The sequence below is a fragment of the Brachyistius frenatus genome, unplaced genomic scaffold (assembly GCF_029030835.1).
Source record: "Brachyistius frenatus isolate BFR_SWC_R1_liver_20210118 unplaced genomic scaffold, ASM2903083v1 Contig_4, whole genome shotgun sequence".
Lineage (NCBI taxonomy): Eukaryota > Metazoa > Chordata > Actinopteri > Embiotocidae > Brachyistius > Brachyistius frenatus.
The window spans coordinates 2,329,090-2,354,757 of record NW_027210603.1 but is presented as its reverse complement, the minus strand read 5'-3'; the positions used below and the strand labels follow the sequence as shown (position 1 = coordinate 2,354,757).

Sequence of the window (25,668 nt, the reverse complement as noted above, 5' to 3'; positions counted from 1 at the left end):
TTGTGGTCTGTTGTTCCTGCCAGTTTGTTTTCTGTAGTTTACTTTTAGTACAAGTGGTTTCAGAAGATTATTACTATGGCTTTATTTACAGTAAATGCCCGGATGTAATAAACCAGTACCTCACCAGACAGCTTAATATTGTTATCCAGCGGAGAAGCATTTAAGAAGTCATTAATGCCGAATCGTAGTATGAAGCGGGGATTAGCGCGCGCTCCCGTCACTCTACCGGGAGCGCGCTCACGCTTTAAAGCTGTTGGATCCTTTGCGTCACTACTACACGCGACACGGACGCGAGTTGAGTTTACATTCTGGGCACGGAGTGAAAACACACACTTTGTACACACTCCAAACAGCCCAACACACACGCATTAGAGGCGGACAGGGTAATGGCGTCTGTGAGTATGGTGGGGCAGCACCCGGGTCCACACAGGCTGGACTCCAAACCGCAGATCCTGCTCCTCAAACTGTCCGGCGGCAGGAAGAAAATCGCGCCGCTGAGGAAGTCGTCCTGGGAGAATATGATGTTCAGCAGGAGCTCGGGGAGCGGATCGATCACTACTGAGGGGGAAACGGGAACTCATCCCTCGTCTCCGGGACCAGAGGGGATGATGCCCTGTGAAGGATGCGGGGCTCCGGCCGCCCTTGCTGCGCCACGTAGCTCGGACCGGCACAGACAGGAGGGCAGCACGGGCACGGACGGGGGCACCGGCGGGACACGAGAAAGTCAAACCAGGCACATCACGGATGACTGCGTAATCAGCTGTGACTCAAACCACAACACGGGTTGCCGGAGGGAAAACTCTGTGAAGGGGGGCGTCAATGTCATGCCAGGCGGACCGGCTGCGAGTGGACACAAAAGAGCGCAACGGCACCGGGACGCGCCAAACGGGAGACCGGACTCTCGGAATGGAGACGGCATCTCCTCCGCGGTTTCAGCTCGAGGACAGAGCGGCGGGCTCCCGCTGGAGCGGCTCACACAGGGCAGGACCGGAGTGGTGAAGCTGGCCCGCACCGAACCTCACCGCAGGGAGGCCTGGACTATCTTCCCCCGGGGCATGGACCCCCGGGTGAGGACCGAGAAGGGCGAGGGACACCGTTTCGAGTCCAAGCCCGTTACGCAGGACTGGTGTGACGCCTGCAGCCGACAGATCACTGCGCAGGCACTCAAGTGTCAAAGTAAGTTACTACAAAACATGTCTTTTTTTGTTTGTCTTTACTGCATTTTTGTCCTCGTCCAGTGGAAATAAGGGACGTTAGTTACCCACTGACACGCATGTGGTTTTAAAACATGTTCTTAATGCTTCGCGTCATTTACTTCTGTGGTAGCGTGTGTTTTATTTTGCCCTCGTGAGCTGCTGTTGGTGAAAGCAGGCTGCTTTAACTTCAAGGTCTCCGTGTTGCTTCTATTGGATTATTTTTTGAAGGGCACATGGAGCCGGCTGATAAAACTCTTCCACACTGGTGGTTGTATGTTTACACACACACACACACGCACACTCGCACAAAGAAGGTGGTGCATGTGCGCGTCTGTGAGTGAGCCAGTATGACAGGGAGGGACACTTCCCAACGCTTTGCTCCACAGACTCAGCCCAAAATCCTTCCATGGAAAGCCCATTATCTTGTCCTGCCAGCTTTTGCCTCCCAGAGTTACCACTCTGTGAATCGTAACCTCGGCTCAGAGAAAGAGAACGCTAGGAGAACACTCAGTGATGCTTTTTTTTTTTTTTTTTTTTTGGGGGGGGGGGGGTGTATATATGGAGGGAGGGGGGGGGGGTCTAAGATGCAGTTACTGGCAAGAAAACATCAAACTGACTAAATAAATGTGGAGATCAGGCTTGAGGATGTGTTTAATGAGTTTAATGAGATTTTTTTTTTTTTTTTAATGGATGGCCTATTTAAGGCCATTATTTCTACAGATATTGTGCTTTAATGTACTTGTGGGTCACATATTGACATGCTGTATGAGATCTGTTTAGACTGTGATGACCTCATTCCCACCCGCACAGCTCTGGGACACTGAAAGTTTGAGCCAAGTCACTTCGACTTGGCGACGTAGGGATGTGTTTAATCCTGCTGGAATAAGAAACACTCACATGTTTTGCCGGAAGCAGAGTTCCTCCACCTGAAGAGCTGTAATGGGGGGGGGGGGTGTTCTCTGCGCATGTACATACACGCATAGGTGAGTGCGTGCGGCTGCTGACTTGGCATTGTATCAGCAGCACTCTGTCATGAGGAGGCTGCGGCTGCAGAGCTGTGAGATGAAGCAACAGAAGAGAAAGGAGAAAGGAGAAAGGGAAAGATGGAGACCAAAGTGGCTTAAATAGAGAAAGAAAACCGAGAGGAAATGGAAGGAGCTGGAAACGGGGATGACAAAAGGCAGTGGAGAGCATCCGGGGATAACCGGACACAGACAGGGTGATAGAAATGAGGAGAGACAAAGAGCTAACAGCACTCGGAGGACAGAGAGACGGTGAAAAAGAGAAGTAGTTTGTCCAGCACTGCAGAGCTGTCTGATTTAGTGTGCTATCAGCGAGGGCTCATTGGAGCGAGAGCAGAGATTACTGGAGCACCACACACACACACACACACACACACACACACACACACACACACACACACACACACACACACACACACACACGCACGCACGCACGCAGTTTCTTTACAGCCCAAGAACTTCACGAAGTTTGATGTTTTTCTCCCTGCAGTAGGTTCTTCATGGATCAAACTAATTCGCTGTACTTTGCTGCCAGTACCTGCCTCTTTTACTAATTTCTCAGAAAACATCAGAGGTTCAGTGTGTGTGTGTGTGTGTGTGGGGGGGGGGGGGGTCATTAGACAATACGAATGTAGGCTTTTCAAGGTATTTCGGTGGAGATATGCAACCAAAACTACCAAAATAGAAAAGGCAGGCACGCTCGTCTTTCAACTACACCCATCAAATGACAGGGAGGGAGAGACGGAGGCCTCGCAGCCATAAACAACCATCACTCGCTGCCTTTTGTCTCGCTGCTCGGCTCCCTCTGCCTTTATTTAGTGCATCTCCCTCCCTCCCTCTATCTGCGTCGGCTTTTGTTGCATATGCGGCCGTATAGAAAGAGCCATGCAACCGGTGCTCCCCCGGGACCGTAGTGGCCTTGCCCTGCTGAGGAATCTGTCAATCCAGCCGCAGCTCCCGGTCTCAGTGTGCTGCTCTGTTGTTGTACAGTCCTCTAGGTCTCGATTGTTGGCTTTCGTCTGTCTTTTTTTTTTTTTCTCCATCTTTATTACTCGTCTTGGGAGTTCGAGGTTCTCCTGTTTTTATCCAAAAGTCCAAATCTGTACACTGTGATTGGTTCGCATCGTGTCAGTGGTTGTTTCCTACTCTGTCTTGATTTGATTGCGGGATGGCAGGGATCGCAGCCTCCTTAATGTGGCTCAGGAGTGCAGTCGTTTGGGATTACAGACAGACATTCGGAGTCAGACATCAGATTAATATTTAAGTAAAGCTCTGCAGGGGAACCGTGCTGTCGCGGTGGCACCAGTGGCCTGACATGCTGGATTTGGTCGTCTCCCCTCCTCGCTGTATTTACGCAATTCACTCTCAAATGGCTGCCATTTAAACGTCAGTGGAGTGGCACTTATCCGCTGAATGTACAGCATCCAAGCACCAGATGAGCAGTTCATGATTTAATGTAGCTGTAAGCAGATTTATGTATTTACACTGTTAATGACAACTTATGTCACACTGTAAGGATTAGTATGTGTTGTTGTCAAGGTAACTGTTCACAAGGAAGCTATAGATGCTTCCAATAAGGCTTTATGGGAATGCAAAATACGAATTTAATTACTTTAAATTCAACCACATTATAGTGTGATATAATCTTTTAATTAGATGTTTACTAATTGCCTATAAATATTAAATGTATGTCTGAAAAGGATACTAATTGCATCGTTTAGAAAAGCACCTTTAATTAAGGCTTCAGTTAATATTCGTCAGGAAAACAGCAAATCTCGGTTAAAAATTAAGCAGCTAGTGTACTTTTTATAAATAATGTTATGCTATGTTCAAAATGCAGAATTCAAATGCAGCACAAGTCCCCATGGGGACTATAAAGTTTATCGTATCGTATCGTTTTGTTTTATATCGTTTCATTTTGTATCATTTTGTTTTTTTATCGTAGCGCATCGTATCGTAACTAGAGAATCAGCTTTTTGTTTGATGAATAATTGATTATTTGACAATTCTACATATTACACATAATACATGTCAAATAATTACTTAACTGATTATTTTTTTACATTTATGTTTGACTCAAAGTTGCCACGTTTGGATGAATTTGAGACCTTACTGTGTGCTTTGGTTAGCCTCTGTCTCTGCTCCTTGTGTCACAGCTCTGAGGTGAATGCACCGGAGATCAGACCGACCCCCCCCCCCCCATCCCCACCCCGCCCCCCCAACAAACACACACACAAACCCCCTCCCATCCCCAAGAAAACACAATTTCACCAGAATCACCTATGTATGGTAGCAATGTTAGCTCTGGTACATCGGTGACTTTAAGACCCCACATGTGCCACAGAGCTCCCCTCTTCCCCTCCCCTCTTTACACCCCCTGGCCTTCCTGATGTCTCTCTGGGGAATGTATTATGTCCTTAAACTCCATCTCCTCCTTCGTCCCACCTCTGCACAGTGTGGGCCTTGTCTCAGGAACCCTCTGGGCCGTTTCACATCAGCTCTCTCAAAAGTCCATTCACAGAGGAAGAAGAAAACATGGGAGGAGGGTTGCGTTAAATGGCTCATAACCTTCTTTGCCCCGGCATACCACTGCTGCCGCTCTGCCAGACCTGCAAGGAATATAGTTCGAACTAAACTCGAGCCAAAACATTCCTTCATAGCTCGTGTGTCCTGACTCAAAATCAAATGAAATATGAATACAAAGCTGCTTTTAGTATTGAAGAGCTCCTCTTCTTCTACTATACAATGTTCTTCAAGTGTTAGTTTAATGGCAGTCAAAGGACAGAATCGTCTCCCATCAAGCTGCTTATAATTAATTGGATGAGATAAAGCTGGAGATATGGAGCAAACAGATCAGGTTTTTAATTTTTTTGTAATTTGCTGATTGACCTGCTTGATGTTTTGATCTCTCCTCGCTGTGCATTGCCGCTCTGCTTGTATGTATGGCAGAACAGTGGGGATTTTCAAGCAGGCTATATTTAGGTTGCCCTTGGTGAGGACTGATAGTAGGACTGCAGAGGAGGAGGAGGTGGTTAGGGCAGAAAGAAAATGACAAAGACGCTCTTAAGAACATGTCCGTTGATGGAGATTTTGGATTTAAAAATTGTTTTAAACACACACACGTTACATCATATTCCAACCTACACAACAGAGAGGAAAAGATCAGAGGACAACCTTTTCATACCATCGCTTGTGATTATGTCATGCTTGGGAGAGAAAGTAGTGAGCACACCCTGTTCCACCAAAGTCTTTTAGAAGTAGGGCAGAAGGAGAACTCCCAGCAGCTCTTTCTCCTTCAGAGTGCATATTAATAACATGCAGACTGCGCATCACCTCAACACACACACACACACACACACACACACACACACACACACACACACACACACACACACACACACACACACACACACACACACACACACACACACACTCGAGGTGAAGCATGTCCTTCACACTGACAAGATATGCGACTGGTGGGGCTGACTCACTTCCCCATCAACCAGCCTGTGGACTTTCACACCAAGGAGACAGAGGAGCCTCGGTAACCGTCTCTGACGTCTGCGCCCTATATGGAGATGTGTAACCAAAAGCTGCTGAATGAAGTGTGTAAAGTCGGCCATTGAGGAAAAAGGCTCCTGTTGCCGGAAAGAGTGAGGAAATGAGATGCTCGGACAGTGATGGGATTTGAGGGTGTCTGTCTCTTTAAGCTGGCTGTTTGTTACTGCAGAGTGTGTGGGTGCTGCAGTACCGGCAGAGAGAGGGAGAGAGGAGGACAGAGGATGAGGGAGCAGTGATAACAGAGAAAACAGTAGGACGTGAGAGGAACAAGTTGTACATCAGGGATCCGGCGCTCATGTCCGCGCGCTGAGGTGTGAGGAAGACCATTTTAGGCGTAGACCCGGGGAGATAAAAAAAAAAAAGTGGAAGAGGTGAGAGCATTGGGGAGTGTGTGAGGAGTCCAGGTGGAGGGGTGGCCGAGCGTGTGGAGAGGGGGCTGTTTATTCGGAGCGTGGCACCGGTGGCAGAGTGGCTGCGCTGGGATGGCAGAGGGGGGCACTGGGGGGCCTGGCGCTGGGGCAGTCCTCAGAGGGACAGGGATGCCCGGCGAGGCCAGGACAGGAGGTCCAGCGACAGTTTTACACACAGGACGGTGCCTGCCGGATGGTGCCACCATGCTCCATCCATGGCACAGATAACACCTCTCGTCCCGGGGCTGGAGGAGGAGGAGGCGAAGGGGGAGTCGGTCACTGGGGTTGGGTCAGGGGCAGTTGAAGGCGTCGGGGTGGGCAGGAGCTTTCTCGGCCAGGTGTCGCTGTGCCTGGAGGAGGTCAGGGGCGATTCGGAAGGGGAGGCCGGCAGCGAGAAAGAGAGAGAGAGAGAGAGAGAGAGAGAGAGAGAGAGAGAGAGAGAGAGAGAGAGAGAGAGAGAGAGAGAGAGAGAGAGAGAGAGAGAGAGAGAGAGAGAGAGAGAGAGAGAGAGAGAGAGAGAGAGAGAGAGAGAGAGAGAGAGAGAGAGAGAGAGAGAGAGAGAGAGAGAGAGAGAGAGAGAGAGAGAGAGAGAGAGAGAGAGAGAGAGAGAGAGAGAGAGAGAGAGAGAGAGAGAGAGAGAGAGAGAGAGAGAGAGAGAGAGAGAGAGAGAGAGAGAGAGAGAGCCTGTTTCGGTCAGGTGTCGCGGCGGCTGGGGCGGCTGCTGAAGAGGCTGCCCAAGTCTCGCTCCTGGAGTGACAGCTTGCGAATCCTCCGCCGATCATCCTCTAACGGATCTCTGCTTAACACCTCAGGTATGGAGACACAGGAGTGTGCACAAGTGCTACAAACTGGAAATTGAGATATAGAAGTAGAAGGAAGCCGATCAGTTTGGGGTGATGAAAAGAGAGGTCAGGACTTTGAAAATAAATAAATAAAGGGAAAGGTGATGACTAGGCAGGTCAAGCTGGGTTGGCCTCAAAGGCCGGCTGCGGGCAAAAATATTTGTGTATTGTGTGCACCAGTCTGTGTATCTTTGAACTGCAGTGCCCTCAAGCCCTGTTCATCTTTGTCGATAGCCTTTATCGGCGGATCCATCCCCCTCGCATAGTGTCTATGTGTGTGAGATCGTGTGTGAACCACGAGGACAGATGCTGCAGATGGGTTGTAAATGTCTGTAAACAGGTCAGATGAAAGCAGCAGCATCTACAGTGTATTCTTGCTCCAGAAAAGAGGACTTCTCCCACTCAGACGAACACAGAACGCATTTTCAATCTGTCTAGAAAATCCTTTCTAAGTGAATTATCATATTGGCTTTCGTATATTTGTAGCAGAAATCTGAGATGAGAGTGAGTCTGCTTGGAGGCTGCATGGCATCGATTTTTCCCATGTTTTCTCTAAAATAGACGATTGGCTCATGCCTTTTTTTTTGCGGAGTGATGAATTCATAATATAACATTAGCACTCAGTGTGGCGGGGAGCAAAAAAAAAAGGCTGGATGCTGCAGAATCATTGATTCATCCACAAGAGACTGACGGCTGATATAACATATCATGACGTGTGTGTGTGTGTGTGTGTGTGTGTGTGTGTGTGTGTGTGTGTGTGTGTGTGTGTGTGTGTGTGTGTGTGTGTGTGTGTGTGTGTGTTTGTTTGTTTGTGTGTGCTCTCCTGTGTCAGCCTGATAAGACCCTGACCAAACATGACTCAGGGACCAGTCGATCAAGAGAGTCACCGCTCCACCTGAGTGATGTCATGCTGCAGCCTCAAAAGCTCGAGAAATGGCATTAACATCACTGCAGACAGATAATAACTATTTTTAGATGGTGTTCCCTGTAAAGAAACCCAATTAATCCTTTTTAAGCATAAACTGGCCCAAACCGGATCCCCCAGTTCCTCTTCTACTGCATCTTGAATCTATATTTATCTTCCTCCAAAGTGTGTTATCATCATCGTGGAGGATGCCAGCCGTCTGGGGAATCTTCTTAGATGCTGTGAACTGACAGAAATATGATAACTTGGTGACTAAAGTCTCAAATATAATATATTACATGGTAACAGGTAGTATTTGTTTAGGGCCAACGTTAAACTGTTGTTATTGACTCGATTGCGAATCTCTTTGAGGCGACAGTTCTTGCTCCTCTCGACCTGTGCAATATTTCAGTGTTACTGCATGTGAAGTGTTTACAAAAATCTGTTAAAGGGCCAGTCCAACAATTTTGTGCCGAGTTGTACTAAGCAGGTGGAGAAAGTCGGTATCTCTGTGTGAGAAAGTAATCCCAGTGATCTGGTTGGGGTTATCTCAGTTTGAGCTTAGAGACTTACAGTTTAACACCATCAGCCCGTGTTACACACTGGGAGGAAGGAGTTTAAAAGATGTGGACATCTACCAGGCAGAAAGGGTGATTACAAATGGAGGAAACTAAATTGTGCTTTTTTTTATGATGGATAATGTAAAATGCAGTGTTGAAACCAAAGATATCTGTCTCCACTGCTTCTATTTTTAAAATCTATTTGGATCTTCCAATTGAATGGAAGTGCAGTGCTAAATTAGTGGAGTACTCATTTAATTCAAGCAAACATTAAATATAATAAAATAGGCTTTTGTTGTATATTTTTGAAAGGTTTAGTGTTTTTCTGTGTAACACATTTTACTGCACAGGACATTAGTGTGATCAAAGTTGAAGTTTCATTCTTGAACTTTGAAGTAGAAAAAAGGAAATCGTACTATAATGGGAAATTGGTCAAAAAAATATCTTAACTCAAAGTCCACTTACTTGATTTATTCTGGAGCTTTCAACCATATCTCATGGCCTGCATGAGATTTGTTTAGTTATCATGGAGATGGTTCAGTTGTCGTAAGATTGGAGTGTTGATTACATGATAACTATTTGTAAGCGGCTCCATCACAGACGAAAACCATCACACATGGCTGAAAGGTCCAGAATAAATGCAGTAAGTGGAACTCGATTTACATGAAACTAAGTTTAGTTCGCTTTTTGAATGGGAGTCAAATGAAGCCAGAGGTTTTTGGTGCCCGCCCCTGGTGGTCATCAGTGGTATTGCACGTCCGTGTTGTCTTCCTTTTCAGTCTGTGGTTGTAATACTTGGTTAAGGCTTCACAATACATTCTCTGTGATCTAATTAGCCATGACATCTTCAGTAATGATGTAATCATAAGCCACAAATATATTTTGAAGATGAAAACACCCCTTTAAGCATTCAGCTGCATTTATTTACTGCTCACTGGAAAGAATAAGCCTTTAAAAAAACAAATCAAAGCTGGATTCCTCTCATTCTTGTTTGGTTCAGTCAGGGAGCATCTGTAGCTGCACAGATGGACGTATTGAATGAGGAGAAAATAGACAGTGTCAGTGATGGAGATGAAGCATGTCGGTGTAAAATATAAAAATGACTGTTCATATCATAAAAAAACACAGATATCACAATGAAGAGATGGTAGTGTGTGCATCATGGTGTGTGTGTGTGTGTGTGTGTGTGTGTGTGTGTGTGTGTGTGTGTGTGTGTGTGTGTGTGTGTGTGTGTGTGTGTGTGTGTGTGTGTGTGTGTGTGTGTGTGTGTGTGCGTATAAGCCTCGCAGTCGGAGACTATGGATAACTGTTCCAAGTGCGCTATGATGGGATCAGACTAGTTAAAGCCCCCCAACGACCCCAAAGCTGCCCTTAATTCCCCCATAAGACCTGCAGAGCTCCCTTTAGGTTCATTACCAACTGTGTTAATATCCTCGCCCCTATATTATAGCTACCTAACCCCTGTGTGCCCCCTCTGTCTTAAACCAGACAAGGAGTCAATACAATATGTTCCTCCCTCTGTCTCCCCCCCCCCCACACACACACACACTATGTCTCTATCTGGTACCATACAGACATCCTCAATGACCTGAGAGACGCTGCTAATCTGTGTTTTTACCCTCCTCTGCCTGTCCCACACCCACTGCCTCCAAGAATAACAGCCACCCACATCCCCTAACTTCCCATGCCATGGAGCATCTCGGGTTTCATTACACGAAACTGAAATTGGGACAATTGTCTGGCTCCTTCCAACAATTATGGGAACTGAGAGGAAATAAAAGAAAAGAGATTTTAGAAGATAGAGAAAGACGAGCATGAACACTGCTTTAACAATCTGAGTGTCCTCTTTGGAGAAGATTGTCTTCACTGCAACTGACGCTCCTCCTTTCCTGCCCCCCCCCCCCCCCCGCGCGAGCACGCGCGCGCGCACACACACACACACACACACACACACACACACACACACACACACACACACACACACTCTCACCCCGCCCCACCCTGAACCCCCTTCCCCTCGCAGTGGGTGTTATCGACCCGCCTGCAGCAGTGGAAGTTAACACAGCCGCCACATATAGATCTTTACACACTGGACGTCTGAGCTCGCTCATCTCCTCCCAATGCTCTGATGTTGTTTCCGACGGCTGCTACGTCTCTCTCTATCTCCCTCTTCTTGCGTCATCGTCCTGGATCTCTCAGAGTCGGTTCAAAAGCAGTCAGACTGGAGTGATGGGCTCGGAGACGAAGGGAGGGCAGGGCAACCGAGACCGGTCCACCGTGACGACACACAACACCAGAGCTCTTCTTCATGTTGAGACAACACACACAGACTCTAGTCATTATGGCTCGGTGCAGCAGCAACAGATGCTGATGAGTGTTCATTACAGTCTTATTACAATCTCTCTGTGTACGTGTGTTTGCACTGCCAGTGTCTACATTTTATAACAACTCTATTTAGCCAGGGAGTTAAACTGTTTCACAGGGTTGTCCTGGTCAAAGCAGCAGCAGCACATAGAAGCTGTAAAACATATCAATTCAATTCAATTCAATTCAATTCAGTTTTGTTTACAGTCCAATGAGGACACTTATTGACGTTTTATGTGTAATTTCTAATCAAAGGGACCAAAGGCTCTTGTCACTGGTTCAGTACAGACTTTGAGGAGTAAAAAGTCATTCAGAGGCCTGATTTGGAGTAAAAACGTGGAGGTAGGCTGGTAATCCTGTAAATGGACCTAAATAGAAAACTACCTAAAAGGCTAACAGAGGGGAATCTCCCTCTCTGTCTTTAAATTCAAGCCACTTCTCCATTTAACGGTCTGTGAAACAACGTACTTTCCAACACACAGACAAGGGGAAACCCCCCTATAAGTTCCTAGGTAGAGTCCAGAGGGGCGGAGAGGGGGCTTGTCTCGATTTATTTTTTTAATCAACCACATTCAAAATGAAGTCACGGTTCTTTCTGCTGACTCCGTCCTCCTCTCTTACTTTCTCGTTCACTCCTGTGCTTCATTTTTCTTCCTGACTGTGCCTGCGTCAGCACGCCTGCATAACCTTCACAGAGCCTTCTGGGTCAATGGATCAACTGCTGCAGTTTCTCCACCTGCTCATTAACATCACACACATACTGCATCTCGGGGAGGTACGATGTAATGCGATAGGCGTGCACACACATCCGCACTTACATGCCAGCACACACACACACACACACACACACACACACACACACACACACACACACACACACACACACACACACACACACACACACACACACACACACACACACACACACACACAAACAGCTCTGTGAATATTTGGTCCAAACTGCTGAAATGCCATTTTTTTCTTGTGTTTGTATTTATGTGTAAAGGTGAGGCCGTGTGTCTTATCGGCGTGGGAAAGGTTTCCGCTCTTGAGAGGTGCTCCTGTTTGCCTCGCAGCTCTCAAACCTTCAAATTAATAATCAGAGAAAAACACAGATTTCCAAAACCAACATGACAATGAGAGCTGAAGAAGCAAATGCAAAGACACAGTTAAAGATCAATAAAGGAAACGAAGGAAAGCAGGACAGGAAAGGAGTTTCTGTTTTCCCTTCCCCTGTGTGCTTCCTTTCTCTCTCTCTTTCTCTCTCTATCTGCAGTGACCTCTAAACTGTCACGAGCAGAGCATCCCTTATCTGAACTCTCCTCTTTCCTCAACACATCCCTCCTGTCAGCGAGGCGTTGCAGCCTCTCCCTCCCTGTCTCTGTCTCTGTCTCACACATGTCTGTCCTCCTCTCGTCAATGCGGTGACCTCTGCAGGCTGCCCCGCCCCGTCTTCGTTTGCGCTCTCCTTCTTGAACCAGCGGCAGTCAACAGGCTTTTAGAAATATCTGTTAATGTGGATTTTATAGCTAATTATCAAGCAGGAAAAGTCCACACATAGCACTCCACCGGTGACCTAATGTAAGTAGAGCTCCTCTCTTTCAGCAGTGGTCATCAAGAAGCTTGTTACCATGGTGACGGTGCTGATGCTGAGTGTGCGTGTTCCTCTCTTGGCAGACAGAGCCACTAATATCAGCAGACAGGAAAACAACTGGAGTTTATTTATCCGGCAGCAGAGAGATGCACTCGGGAACAACAAACATTCAAGTGCTGGCTTCCAAACAGAACATTGCTGAAATAGTTTTTTATTCATCTCACTGATGGCATGAGGCCTACTGTGTTTTATTGAAGAAGCGTTCCCGCTGTAGGACCATAAAAAAGGGATCTGACTCAGAGTTTCCTCAGACTGCAGCTCTCTCTCTCTTTTTCTTGTTGCTCGTCTCGCTTTCCTTTAGCGCAGATTATCTCATCGGCCGAGGAGAAGGGAGATGAGGCTGTGCGTCTTACTGGAAGAAGCCTGTGGCCACAATAAAGTCTGCGAGGCATAAACAAGCAGAGGTTTGACATATGTGGAAGCAACTAGAAATTAAAGAACAACGGAGGACTATTTTGGGAAGTTTTAGGGGAAGTAGCTGAACCTATTCTTTTCTAGATGAGAGTCGAGCATATCAGAGTCGCCCTACTGGTGATGTTTGTTGGCCTTGAATGTTGAAGTGGGGCGACTCCATACGTTGTCAGAAAGCATTATGTCTGTGTTACATTATCTATTTGTTCTGCGCATTGGATTTAATGTCTACATTATGAACTGCAACTTGTCTGGCAGTTGTACTTGTTGATAGAAAAGAAATGTCTCTGACTCTAGAAGATCTGCTGCCATCTGATGGATGAAATGAGATTCAGGTGGACCTCAAATGTGTGATTGTTCGGTTAAGCTGATTTATTTATTTAATGTTTGTTTGTATGGGGACAAGTCTGTAGCATAAACCAATGGCCGTCCCTAGATTGGCCTTTAAAATACATATCATAAACTCAACAATAAACTCAAGTCTGTACATTCAGAACACGAGAAGATGCAGACAGATAAGAATAAGATAAATGATTAAAGAAACAAATCATAAAAAGGATCACCAGATCATTCCTGACTCCAAAACTGATCCCTTTTCAAACGGTGTTTCAGTCTGAGTTTAAAATGAGTCAAATCAGGATCCAGTTGGCGTTTTGTAGGTAAGGTGATCCCCCGACAAGAGAAAGATGTTTGTCCAAATGAGGAGTCATGTAACGATAACTTACAATTCCCGCTGAATGCTCCACGAGTTACTGAGCCCAAAACTGAGCCTGATTATTCAAGCATTTAAAATAATGTAATGAAATGATGAAAACCTAACATGTTTAATTTATTATAAACATGGCAACGATTTGATGTTATTCCTGTCCAAAATTTTGATTCCTTGATTGTACGACATCACGAGAGGCCTGGTTACTGCAGATGCTGCTCGTGGTTACACAATAACTTACATGTGAAAAGATCACAGAGTGCATGAAACTATTTGCAGCATGAAACGGTAAACAGTCTCTGATAAGTCTACATGTATGTAAATCTGCTTGGTTGATAGTATAATCCTGGTTTTCGGGCTTAAATCTGAATCCATCTGCACACAAACATGTGTTGTCAGTTTTGCTCATAAAAACTCTCCACAAGTGTGAGTCTTATGGTGGCCACTAGATGGAGTTGGTTTTCTGTGCAAAGGTTGTTTTGGTACGCCAACACTTTTTTAAAATGGGGCTATCCTTCCTCATTTTACAGGTGGCTATTCACCAACACACACTACGACAGGAAACGCTGCCGGAGATTTTAGGCAACAACAATAGATCAGTGTGTGATTTCGTTCACTGTTTGTATTGTTTTTTTGATGCTCTTCTCTCTGTGTGTTTTTGTGCTCATCAGACTGCAGCTACACCTGCCACCTGGAGTGTGAGAGTCAGGTCCAGCTCGACTGCAACCGTAGGGACAGACAGCCCGGAGCAACTCCATCTCCCAGAAGCCACTGCTCCTCCACAGCTGGTCGGCATAAGGTGAGCATTTCAAACACAAACAACATCACATTAGAGGAAATAACAGTTTAAAAAAAAAGGGGAGGTGTTGAACTGTTTGTGCCATTTTTAGGGCAACAGAGGAAAAGCAAAGACTTTGAACGTGTTGAACTGTGTGTGTGTGTGTGTGTGTGTGTGTGTGTGTGTGTGTGTGTGTGTGTGTGTGTGTGTGTGTGTGTGTGTGTGTGTGTGTGTGTGTGTGTGTGTGTGTGTGTGTGTGTGTGTGTGATGTGTGTGTGTGTGTCAGGACTCAGTAGCTGCAGGGTTCATCCTGCAGCATCTCTCCCTGCCCACACTTTTACATAACCGTCCTCCACTTCCACCCCCCACCACCCGTGGTTTTCTACTTATGAATTAATTTATGTGCTCATTTGCTTTTTTTGGTCTCAGAATGTTCTCAGGACAAAAAGTGCTCCATCACATCAGCATCTGGCTTCCTCCTCCTCCTCTTCCTCCTCCTCTCCTTCCTGCTCTCTTACTTTCATGACTTCTCTCGCCGCCCTCGCGCACCTGTTTCACCTCCCTGTCGTCTTTTCTCCTGCAGTCTTGTTTTACTCAATCAGCGGTGGATCCGGATGTCCTCGCTGCCTCATCTCTCGCCAAATGAAGGCGAGCTAATTAGGTTAATCCCTATTATCTCGAGAGACCTCAATTATGGCATAGCTGAGTTCCCCTAGTGATGTTTTATACGCCGGTTGATGTATTTTTTATTCTTCACTGTTTCAGTATTTTAGAAAGAAACCTGCCATGTTTCCATCTTCTCATATCGCACAGGCAACAGGACATCAGTGATACAGTAGTTATGTAAAATTCATCCTCAAAATAGTGCCTCACTCACTCTTAGTGGAAGCACATGATTGGAACCTGAAAGAGTGAGTCTGCATGCTGCCCCTGGCAACCCGGCTGCAGTCACCCACGCAATGTGGTCCACACACACACACACACACACACACATGCAGATTCACTTGCACGAGAGAAAGCTGTTTAACCACGCAGGCCTGTGGCAAAATGTCGGCAGCTATACGCCTGCAGGGGAAGGGGGGGGGGGGGGGGCCACAGGGGGCACAGATAATAAAAAAAAATTAGACCCCTGGTCGTGTGCCATGTCGTCGGACGCTTCTAGGGAGCATGAGCAAATGCAAACGCAATCCCCCAACAACGCTTCCTGAAACATGTGAGGAAGGAGATAAACATTTTTACTGAAAGTCTGTTCTCTTCCACTTCGGTGCCAAGAAGCAACTGATCAAATTTCAGGTCTTCCTCTGAATCCAAACACATGCTCGTTTCTTAGAACGTTAACACAACTGCTGGTGCAAAAATAATGCCATATCATATTTGTGTAGTCATGTTGCTGCTACGTTAGCCGAAGATAATAAGCTGCGAGTTAGAGTTAAGCTGGCGTTGATGATGTCTGTCTCGGAGGTATATGAACTATGTGACTAAAGCTCGTCTCTGCACACACTCTGGTTTGGTTTCATTCACGGCACCAGTGCTGCAGACAAGAGGAGAGATGACAGTTTATTTCCTGCAGTCCCTTCTCCCCCTTTACTCTGTTTTATAGCTGTGTGTGTGTTTGCGTGTCTGTGTGTGTGGTAGTGTGTTTCCCCCCTTTATTGTTAGAAGGCCTTATTGTGTGTGCATCAGCAGAAATTGATCTCCCATCGGCCCAACATGCATCGACACACGTTCAGCACACAGACTGGGTTTTATCGACTTGAGTGTTCTTCACTGTGTGTGTGTGTGTGTGTGTGTGTGTGTGTGTGTGTGTGTGTGTGTGTGTGTGTGTGTGTGTGTGTGTGTGTGTGTGTGTGTGTGTGTGTGTGTGTGTGTGTGTGCGTGCGTGCGTGCGTGTGTGTGTGTGTTTGTAGCATCCCACCCCCTGCTCGCCGTCCTCTCCCTCAGCGATTACACTGATGGAAGCGAGGAGCAGAGCTGCAGGTAATCAGTCTTCGGCTGCCTCGGACCTGATAGACATCCGATGAAAAGGAGTGACACGCCGTCTTTGCATGTGCGCCGCATGCTGGCGCCCGCACGCAGCACACGAGCTCACCTTTCATTGTGTCTGAGTAGATTTCAAAACAGCAGGTGCGGATGCACACGATCAATCTCTGCTGTGACAGGCGGCATTAGCTGCTTTGTGACAAGAGGGGGTCACTGCAGAGGGCAGATTGTTGGGTCGGTGTGAGGTTAAAGGTCACTGTAATCGCCATGCAGAGGGCAATCGTTCATTATTTTCTTCATCTCAATTGAAGCACCATCCCTTCACCCAAGAATGAGCAGTGATAGCGCAGCTAGCTGTGTGATTCTGTATCTGACCAACATAAAAGCCACGTTCACTGATGGTTTCTATTCAATCCTGCAGCAGAGGAGCCATCTTTGCCCAGCCTCTGTGCTGCTTCCTGTCACTGCTGCGAGGCTTTCTCTCTCGCTCTCTCTGTGTCGTCTTCTGTGGGAGGAAGTGGCCTCGCTCTGCAGGGTGCAGTCGCTTGCAGGAAGAGAGAGAGAGAGAGAGAGAGAATGGAGGGGAGGGGAGAAAGAGGGAGGGTGCTCGCAGGCTGATAACAAACCACAGATGGTTGAGCAAGGTTTGCAAGAGAGTGAGAGGGAGTGAAGCCGATGCAGAGAGGAAGCTGAGTGGGAGGAATCTGTCTCCCTGGTAGTATTGCCGGAGCAGTGGACAGAAGAGGAGAGAGGATCTGTGAACGCCTTGTTGCTGCAGCCAGTTCACTCTTCACTCGGGGATGGATGGATGCTTACACAAATAAATGCCGGCATAAAGGAGTTGCTTCTGCAACGGGGACTTGAATTGATCTGCTCCTTCACAGTGGGTCCTTACAGAGCAGCACCAGAGCAGGATGTGGTTTGACATTTGTGCCTATATGAGTGTTTGTTTGCGGGTATAACAGGTGCTCTCAGGTGAGCAGGGTTAACTTGAACCGACCTGTAAACTGACTCCAGGACACCGCTGAGTGCCTTTGTGTGTGTGTGTGTGTGTGTGTGTGTGTGTGTGTGTGTGTGTGTGTGTGTGTGTGTGTGTGTGTGTGTGTGTGTGTGTGTGTGTGTGTGTGTGTGTGTGTGTGTGTGTGTGTGTGTGTGTGTGTGTGTGTGTGTGTGATCCAAGGCAATTTGTACATGTCTGTATGTTTAGCTGCAAATGGCCAGATACTATATGATCTGTGTGTGCTTGTGAGACGAGCGTCAGAGGATTCACACACGCACACGCACACACACACAAACGTCAGGAGGAAGTGACACGTCTGTGCTCGCTCTCGGATTTCCTGGTCACCTCTCCGGTAGCACCCAGAGTACCGAATCTGAGCCGAGTCCACCTGTTTTGCTGTCACAGGTGGGACTTTGACTCTCTGGATGCCTCATCAGAGGAGCGCTGACTTTTTCTGGATGAGCGAAGGAGAGTCCGATGCCTGTGGACTCTGATTGTGGCTGAGCTTCACTTCAGCCCTGCGTTTTCGAGGCAATCGAACACTTCCTCAAGCTGTCAGTGTGCCGCTCTAGTGCTCCTCTGGCGCCTAGAAGCCCTCCTCGGACCTCTACATGACTGTCAACACGGTGCTGACCCCCTCCATGACCAGCAGTAACAGCATGAGCAGCGGGTACTCCAGCCTGGACGATGAGAGCGAGGAATTCACCTTCTTCACTGCCAAGACCTCGTTCTTCCATAAGGCCAAGCATGCAGCTAAGGTACAAAATCAGGCCAGCACTCGCCCTCGTAGATGAAACAGATATCAGGACAAGCTCAGATGGATAAGGTGTTTGTTGTTTCAGTGGGGCTGGGAAAGAATTTACACCTAAAACATGCAGTCAAAAAGCAGAAGTCAGGAGAGGAAGTGCATGCGTAAGCAGGCCTCCAGGTCAGTGTGCGTGTGCATGTGTGTGAGTGTGTAGCAGGGGTTACTGTTACACATCTGCATTATGTAAGACTGATCTGCCGGCCTGTCAGACCCGTTCATCAACCCCGATGCCTCCGGGCAGCTCTTTAATCAAGTGAACGGCTTTTAAAGGTTTACCTCGGCCTGAAAACACGGAGAGGAGAGCGAAGACCTGCTGCTGGGTGCTTTCATCTCACACTTCTGTTTGCAGAGATACTGAATTAATGATATCAACCAACAGATTCCACCGAGGCTGCTCGCCACAGTGTGTGGGAGACGTTTCCGTAGAAACAAAGCAGATACTTTTGCACTGGAGTAAGTGTGTATGCGTGCATGTGTGTGGGGCAAACTACTTGACAGCACTTTGCAGTTACCATAGCAACCCTCGGATGTGTTGGAACACTTCCTGAGATTTAGTTTTTGCTCTACTGTACGTTTGGTCGCTCCTCACATGATTGTGTAACAGACCATAACTACTGTGGGGTGTTGTGGGTTTGTTGTCGGGGTTTTTATCACAGCAGGTGATCGACTGATTTTATCTTTTTAAAGCGAAAAAGGACAAAAGGAGAAAAACACTGAGATAGCCTGAGAAGCCTCCCAAGACACTTGCATTCATGCAAAACGCACCGGGCTCTCTTCTTTCTGTCCTCGTCTCGCACTGCCGCTGCTGTCTGACTTGGAGGAGCTGTAATCTCTGAATAATTGACCGGCTGTGTTGTCAGTGAGTTAGGGTTGCTCCCGTGCTGACACAGAGGGGTACTGAGGTTAGCCTGTCTGGCCTGCCAGAGACTGATGAACCTGAAACCATATATAGCCGGGGGGAAAAAAGTGTTAAAATTTAATATAGCAGCGTTGTTACCTGTGAACATGGGAGGGAATGGCTCTACATCCTCGATAGTAATTGGATTGCGTTCTCTGGCATCCTGTAGATCTTCTTCACAGAGCAAAGTGTTTGAATATGGAAAAGAGCTATGCAAATATCTGAGTGGCGTCCTGAGAACATAGACATTAAATTTGGTGTATCAGGCATTAAACATGTCAGTGCTTTGATAAATCTTCCTCCATTAGTGTACACAGAGACACATTCATCAGAACAGTGCGATGGAGTACAGCTCCTCATTTCTTTATGAATTATTTCCAGAGCTCAGTCTTTTGCTCCAGATTAGCCAGCCAGCTTTAATGTGCGTGCGCGTGTGTGTGCGCGCAAGTGCATCTGAGTGTACCACTGTTGGCGAGAGGATATGTGCAGTTTTCTCTGGTCTACTTCATATGAATGAGTTACATCGCTGTCAAATGAAAAATGCATCTCCACATGCACATGTGGGCTGCACACTCATTCTCCTGTAAACACACAGCACACTTTAGGCAGGCGCCTGTTTGTTACTGAGGAGTCGCTACAATACTTAGTTTCGTATTTTTTATGAATTAAAACTGTTGAGGGAGCAGCCAGTTATGTCACAGACCCAATTGCAAACAAAACATGCAGTAAGCTATAAAATATGATTCATATTTATACATTAAAACCCTATGAGAAGTCGTTAGATTTGCACCAGTGAGACCATATGCATAATAAAAATACTGCACCATACATTTCATTCATCATAAGGGGTACATTTGCTTTTGATAATGAATAATATTTTAATGCTGGTGCATAAGTGTGTAAGTGTGTGTGTGTGTGTGTGGGGGGGGGGGGGGGCAGGGATGACACACACCGATCTCTGAGCTGTGAAATAGAATCAGCATGTTTTCCATCCTGCTTCTCTTCCCCGACACTTGACCCAGTAAGTGCTATCTGTGTGTGTGTGTGTGTGTGTGTGTGTGTGTGTGTGTGTGTGTGTGTGCGTGCGTGCGTGCGTGCGTGCGTGCGTGCGTGTGGGGGTGTGTGTGTGGGGGGGTGTTTTGACGTGTGTTCTTTTAATCCTGTCCACATTTTTTCCACTTGGTATTGTTCTGATAAGCCTCTTTATCACTTCAGTCTTACACAAACACAAAAACATACACACACACTTTGCGGTTTCAATCTAGTCTATGTTCAGGTAAACCAAAAGGTGCTCTGCTTGCACACACAGTCAGGTTTGAAACACATTTTAATGCTGCCTCCTTTGCTGTGACATTTCAAGCAGTCCCATGACCTCCCATGAGGTGGGTGTGTGTGGATCTGCATGGCATTTATACGTGTGTGTGTGTGTGTGTGTGTGTGTGTGTGTGTGTGTGTGTGTGTGTGTGTGTGTGTGTGTGTGTGTGTGTGTGTGTGTGTGTGTGTGTGTGTGTGTGTGTGTGTGTGTGTGTGTGTGTGTGTGTGTGTGTGACTTTTATGTAACAGTCAGATATCTTACACATTCATTAAAGCTGCCTTCCATCTGTCTGACTAATAGTGACAAACTGCACAGTGTGGTCTGGAGCTGTCTCTGTCTCTGTCACCTGTAATATTCTTGGTGTTGTCAGACAGTGACACAACAGTCAGCAGATACGCTACTGCCAGAGGCTGGTGTTTTTTTGGGGGGTACAATGGACCTTTAGTTGTCTGACTGACACTCAGTGAAGAGAACACATCAGTGCATCACCTGCCTCATCAGGTACGGTGTTTGCCTGAGGCTCCAGCCGATTGTTTAAAACATATGATATTAAAAACAATTTTTTATCTGTATCTATAGTTTCACAGATGTTCGCTAAATGTCTACTGCAGGACTCCTTTGTGTGGCCAAACTGGTTTGAAAAGTGTCAAATAAAGCGTTCTAATATCAGATTTTAACAAATGAAATCCAGTGTTTCCCTTCAATTGGGAAAGAAACACATGTCTAAGTCAGAATATGGCTGGACCCTGTGTGAAACTGGAGCGCTTTTAATTTGAAAAGTCACGGCCTTCAGCCGAAAAGCGGTGTGACTTTGACCTCTCACTCGATATTGTATTTATGTTATTTGCCTAATTTCTGAGCAGCTCAGTGTGAGAGTTTCTACTGTGTTTCTGTCCTCTGATCTCTGTGTGTCTCACTGTGGGCGGAGCTTAAACCTCTGCTGCTCTGAGCAGACACAGGTGGAGGGAGGGGGGATTGTCCACTCCTTAATCCATTGTGTTGATAGTGTTCTCTCAGACAGATTTATAATGAAATAAATAAAAAATGGTGAAATTGATGACCAAATATAGCTCGGTGGCCCGTCTGAGTAAGTCTTTGTGTGGGAAACTCTGCATCGCCTATTGTTCAAGCTTTCTGGGATCCACTAGAACTGGCCTACTGGTAGTTAGCGAGTGACAGGTTGGTGACCCCCCCTGATGTACACTAATACAATTGGCGCTAACGAACCAATTAACATGAAACTCTAAAATCAATGATTGAATTATATTTTTTTTTATTGCTTCATAAGCAGTTGTTCCCCCTGAAAACTCTTCAGTTTTTCCCACAACCACAAGTTGACTGCACATTTAGTTTCACGTCTGACTGTTTCTGTGTCCCCTCTGTCATTCCCAGGTCCACTCTTGTGGACTTTGTGAAACTCCCAGGGTCGAAAACTGCCCTATTGTCCCGCTCCATTGTCCTCTGATCCCTCTGCTGGTATGCAGACAGGGCGAGCGAGCAGGCGGGCAGGGCACTGCCTCTGATACATTTAGAAACTCGCATACAAATGCAGGAATTCCTGGTTCTTTTCACTTTGTTGCTTTAGGCTGCGAGGAATTCAAGATCCAACTCCTCCGGATCCCTCAGATTGTTCTCACAGCCCTGGTTTACAGAACGCATGCTTAACATGTATCCAGCAGAGGTCAATTAAATGTCTTCAGTTATATTTGTATGAAGTCAGTAAACACAGTGACTGTTTATAAGTCTTGGGAGATGATTCATACCTCACGGAGATACATAAGCAGATGTAAAATCATGTTTTTTCTTTGCTGTCCTGGTGCTGAATGAAGATTCAACATGCTCGAAGGACCATAACTGCATTTAGGAGAGCCAGAGTTTGAAAGTGAGACCAAAGCAGCAACTAAGAGATTGAGTGACGTCGTCGTGGACAAAAATCAAAGGCTGTCATGTTCTTGCTGCTTCTATTCACACATGGAAACATATTTCCGAACAACAGTTAAAATATCAGCCTTGAATTTTAAATGTTACAATGTTACCAGCTTTTGGTGATGGGTGACATTCTGTGTGTGTGTGTGTGTGTGTGTGTGTGTGTGTGTGTGTGTGTGTGTGTGTGTGTGTGTGTGTGTGTGTGTGTGTGTGTGTGTGTGTGTGTGTGTGTGTGTGTTGTTTTTTACCATGAGGGCATATTATGCAAGCTGCATCTGCATAGAAAGAAAGAGTGACTTTATCACAACCTGAGGACTCCCCTCCAGAAACTAATCCTGCCCCAGGTGGAGAGCTGACTCGCTCTCCATCTCCCAATCTTAAAATGCAAACAAACAGTAGAAGGGAGGGGGAAAAAAAGCTATTGTGAGATAGAGAGGATGCATCCCACTGTACTATAAATAACCCAGTCAAACTCTGTGTTGCTAAGGCTGGCTCAGCAGCCGCTCTTTCATCATTCCTTACCCCTTTTACTGGCTTCTTTCATTGCCTCCCACTCTTTGACTCCCTCTCCTCCCCCCTTTTGCATGGCTTCTTCCCTCTCTCTTCCTCTCTCTCTTGGTCTCCTTCAGTCACAGGGGTAAATGAGTAAGAGGGAGAGGGAGGCAGAGCTGTCAATAATCTTGAGCTGTGATGCTGAATGCTTGATTAGCTCCATTCACAACATTTCTTGTCCCTATGTAGAGCTGCAGAGGAGGAAGAGTTGAGTTAGTGAATAAGAATCCAGATCAGATGCAGTCAGAGAATCCCCTTTTTCTGTTGGGAGGATGGCAAAGATGGAGGGCAGGAGAGGAGGGGGGGACGGGAGGGGGGTGAGATCACCCTGCAGGACCTGGCTTTACTTTCAAACAAATATGACACCCAATATAACTCCATCCACCTTTTATAAGGGCTGCGGGGTGGAAGGGCTTCTCATTCTGCAGTATTTATTCATAAACTTGAGACCATTTGTTTTAAACAGGACAGTTTGAAGCAGCGCCATCTGCTGGTCAAGATAAAATACTCGCACTGCTCATGCCAGCGCCTCAAAACTAATACAGTACTTGCTCTTTTTTTTTTTTTACAGCAGAATGAACCAAAGGAGGAAGAGCAGGGAGGGACTAAAGACCTGTCACAGGAAGAGGTGTGGAAAAGGATAGAAGAGTACAACGCTCAAGTCTCTGAAAATGGAATGAAACTGGTGAGTTTTTAAATCATGTTGGATGGAGGTGAATGTATGACGTCAAACCAACAATGAAACTATATTTTCTTTCAGCTTCCCTAAATTTACTCAGTAGAAACAGGAAATGAGCTGAGACATTCTTTAACAAGTGATTATCCAAAGAGGCAACAAAAGTAGGATATCATAACCTTTAAAGAGGCATAATTTGATTTAAAAAAAATAAAAAATAAAATAGTGATATATGTTTTATTTGATGTATTTTATTGGTAAAATTATGGTGAAAAAGAGTTTAAAAAACAACTTGCATGTTCTGACTTTAAAGGAATAGTTTGATATTTTGAGAAATGCGTTTATATGAGGAGATTATTACTACTCTCTTGTCTCATGTCTACACCAACCCGCTAATTTGCTGGTTGACTAGCAACTTCACAAGGACAACAAAACTCCAGGAAATGACCCCTCCTGAACAGGAAATGGTGCAGCATGTAAAACCCCCTATTTTATACTTTTGGTTTTTGCACAGATTACACAAACAACATACAACACGTAAAGCAGAAAGTTTTAAAGGTGCTTATTTGTGAATTTTCTTACCTTTGGAAACGTTTTTTGTTGTTGTCTTTATGCTAACCTAAAGTAATCATCTACTGGCCCCAGCTTCACATTTACAGTAGAAGCACAAGAGTGTCATCAATCTTCTTCCTGATATTGAAGGGCTATAAAATATAAGAAAGAAAAGTAAAATGTCTGTATTTCTAGGCTTTTACTAATAAATTGGTTTATCTAGTTGCATTGAAATTTGAAAAATGTGAAAAACAAATGGTTTAAGTTTGTTCTATATTTTGCAGACCCACATACAGCACTTCCCTCGAGCCCTGCTGTGGTACACATACTAACAGAGAATTATCTCCTCTGTCTTATCTGCTTCTCCCTCTCTGTGCTCCAGGCTTCGGATGGATCTTACACAGGTTTCATCAAGGTCCACCTGAGGCTCAGTCGACCAGTCACTGTCCCGGCGGCAGGCTCAGAGGCAGCGTCCAGGCAGACGGGCGGCCGCAGCCGAGCACTATCGGAGGACCAGGAGGCGGCGGACTGCGATCACGCTGAGAAGAGAACGTCCTTCTACCTGCCATGCGACTGTGTGAAGCATCTCCACATCACCTCTCTGATCACCACCAGAGAGGTCATCCAGAGCCTGCTGAAGAAGTTCATGGTGTTGGACAATCCCCGCAAGTTCGCGCTGTACAGGCAGACGCACCGCGACGGACAGGGTGAGGACAAGACTCGCAGTCGCCGGCTCGCATGTTTTACAGAAAAACATTTTCAAGAGTTGATATTAAACAGAATGTTTTTCCGTGTGCAGCCCTGTTCCAGAAGCTTCCTCTGAGTGAGCGTCCTCTTCTTCTGAGGTTGATTGCAGGACCAGACGCAGAGCAGCTCAGCTTTGTCCTGAAGGAAAATGAGACTGGAGAGGTGGAGGTGAGGAAGCTTACACACACACACACACACACACACACACACACACACACACACACACACACACACACACACACACACACACACACACACACACACACACACACACACACACACACACACACACACACACAATGTTTGCTATGCTGGCAGATTCTGTGTATCTGTATTTCTAGTATCTAATTTCCACAAGCTTATTTGGCAAGGTAGGGGCATTGTGTAGGCTGCTGTATATAAATCTGCTCCTGTCATTTCCCCTCTCTTCCCGCAGTGGCATGCATTCTCTGTCCCTGAGCTCCAAAACTTCCTGGTCATCCTGGGGAAGGAGGAGACGGAGCGCGTACGAGCAGTGAAGCAAAAATACGCCTTTTACCGACAGAAACTACAGCAGGCACTACAGCGACATGACCCTTGACCCCTGATCCCGCACCCGTTACCTTATGAATTCCCCCCGGGGCCGACTCCTACCTTACATCGCCACCCCCTCCAGCACTATGTGATCTATTCAGAGCGGAGCCCGAACTGAACTTGTCTTTGCGCTCCACATACACACACAAATCACACAGCATATCCTTACTCAGGACGCATACAAGCCCTTCTTTCCCTCCCTCCGTCCCTCCTTCCCTCCCACCCACCCA

The 25,668-nt window shown here is 46.4% G+C and overlaps 1 protein-coding gene across 3 annotated transcripts; it reads left to right on the top strand.

Moving 5' to 3' along the window:
* Positions 1 to 333: 333 nt before the first annotated feature.
* Positions 334 to 25,668, top strand: rassf5 (Ras association domain family member 5). Of its 3 annotated transcripts, XM_069710088.1 has the most exons (6): positions 334 to 1,176; positions 14,305 to 14,432; positions 23,462 to 23,575; positions 24,501 to 24,825; positions 24,918 to 25,033; positions 25,302 to 25,668. In XM_069710088.1, exons 1-6 carry the CDS (start codon positions 387 to 389, stop codon positions 25,443 to 25,445), a joined length of 1,617 nt encoding a protein of 538 aa, XP_069566189.1. In that variant the 5' UTR covers positions 334 to 386; the 3' UTR covers positions 25,446 to 25,668. The 3 variants fall into 3 exon arrangements, with proteins under 3 accessions (XP_069566189.1, XP_069566205.1, XP_069566196.1); XM_069710104.1 differs by lacking the exons at positions 334 to 1,176; positions 14,305 to 14,432 and adding an exon at positions 17,083 to 17,366; XM_069710095.1 differs by lacking the exons at positions 334 to 1,176; positions 14,305 to 14,432 and adding an exon at positions 17,521 to 18,149.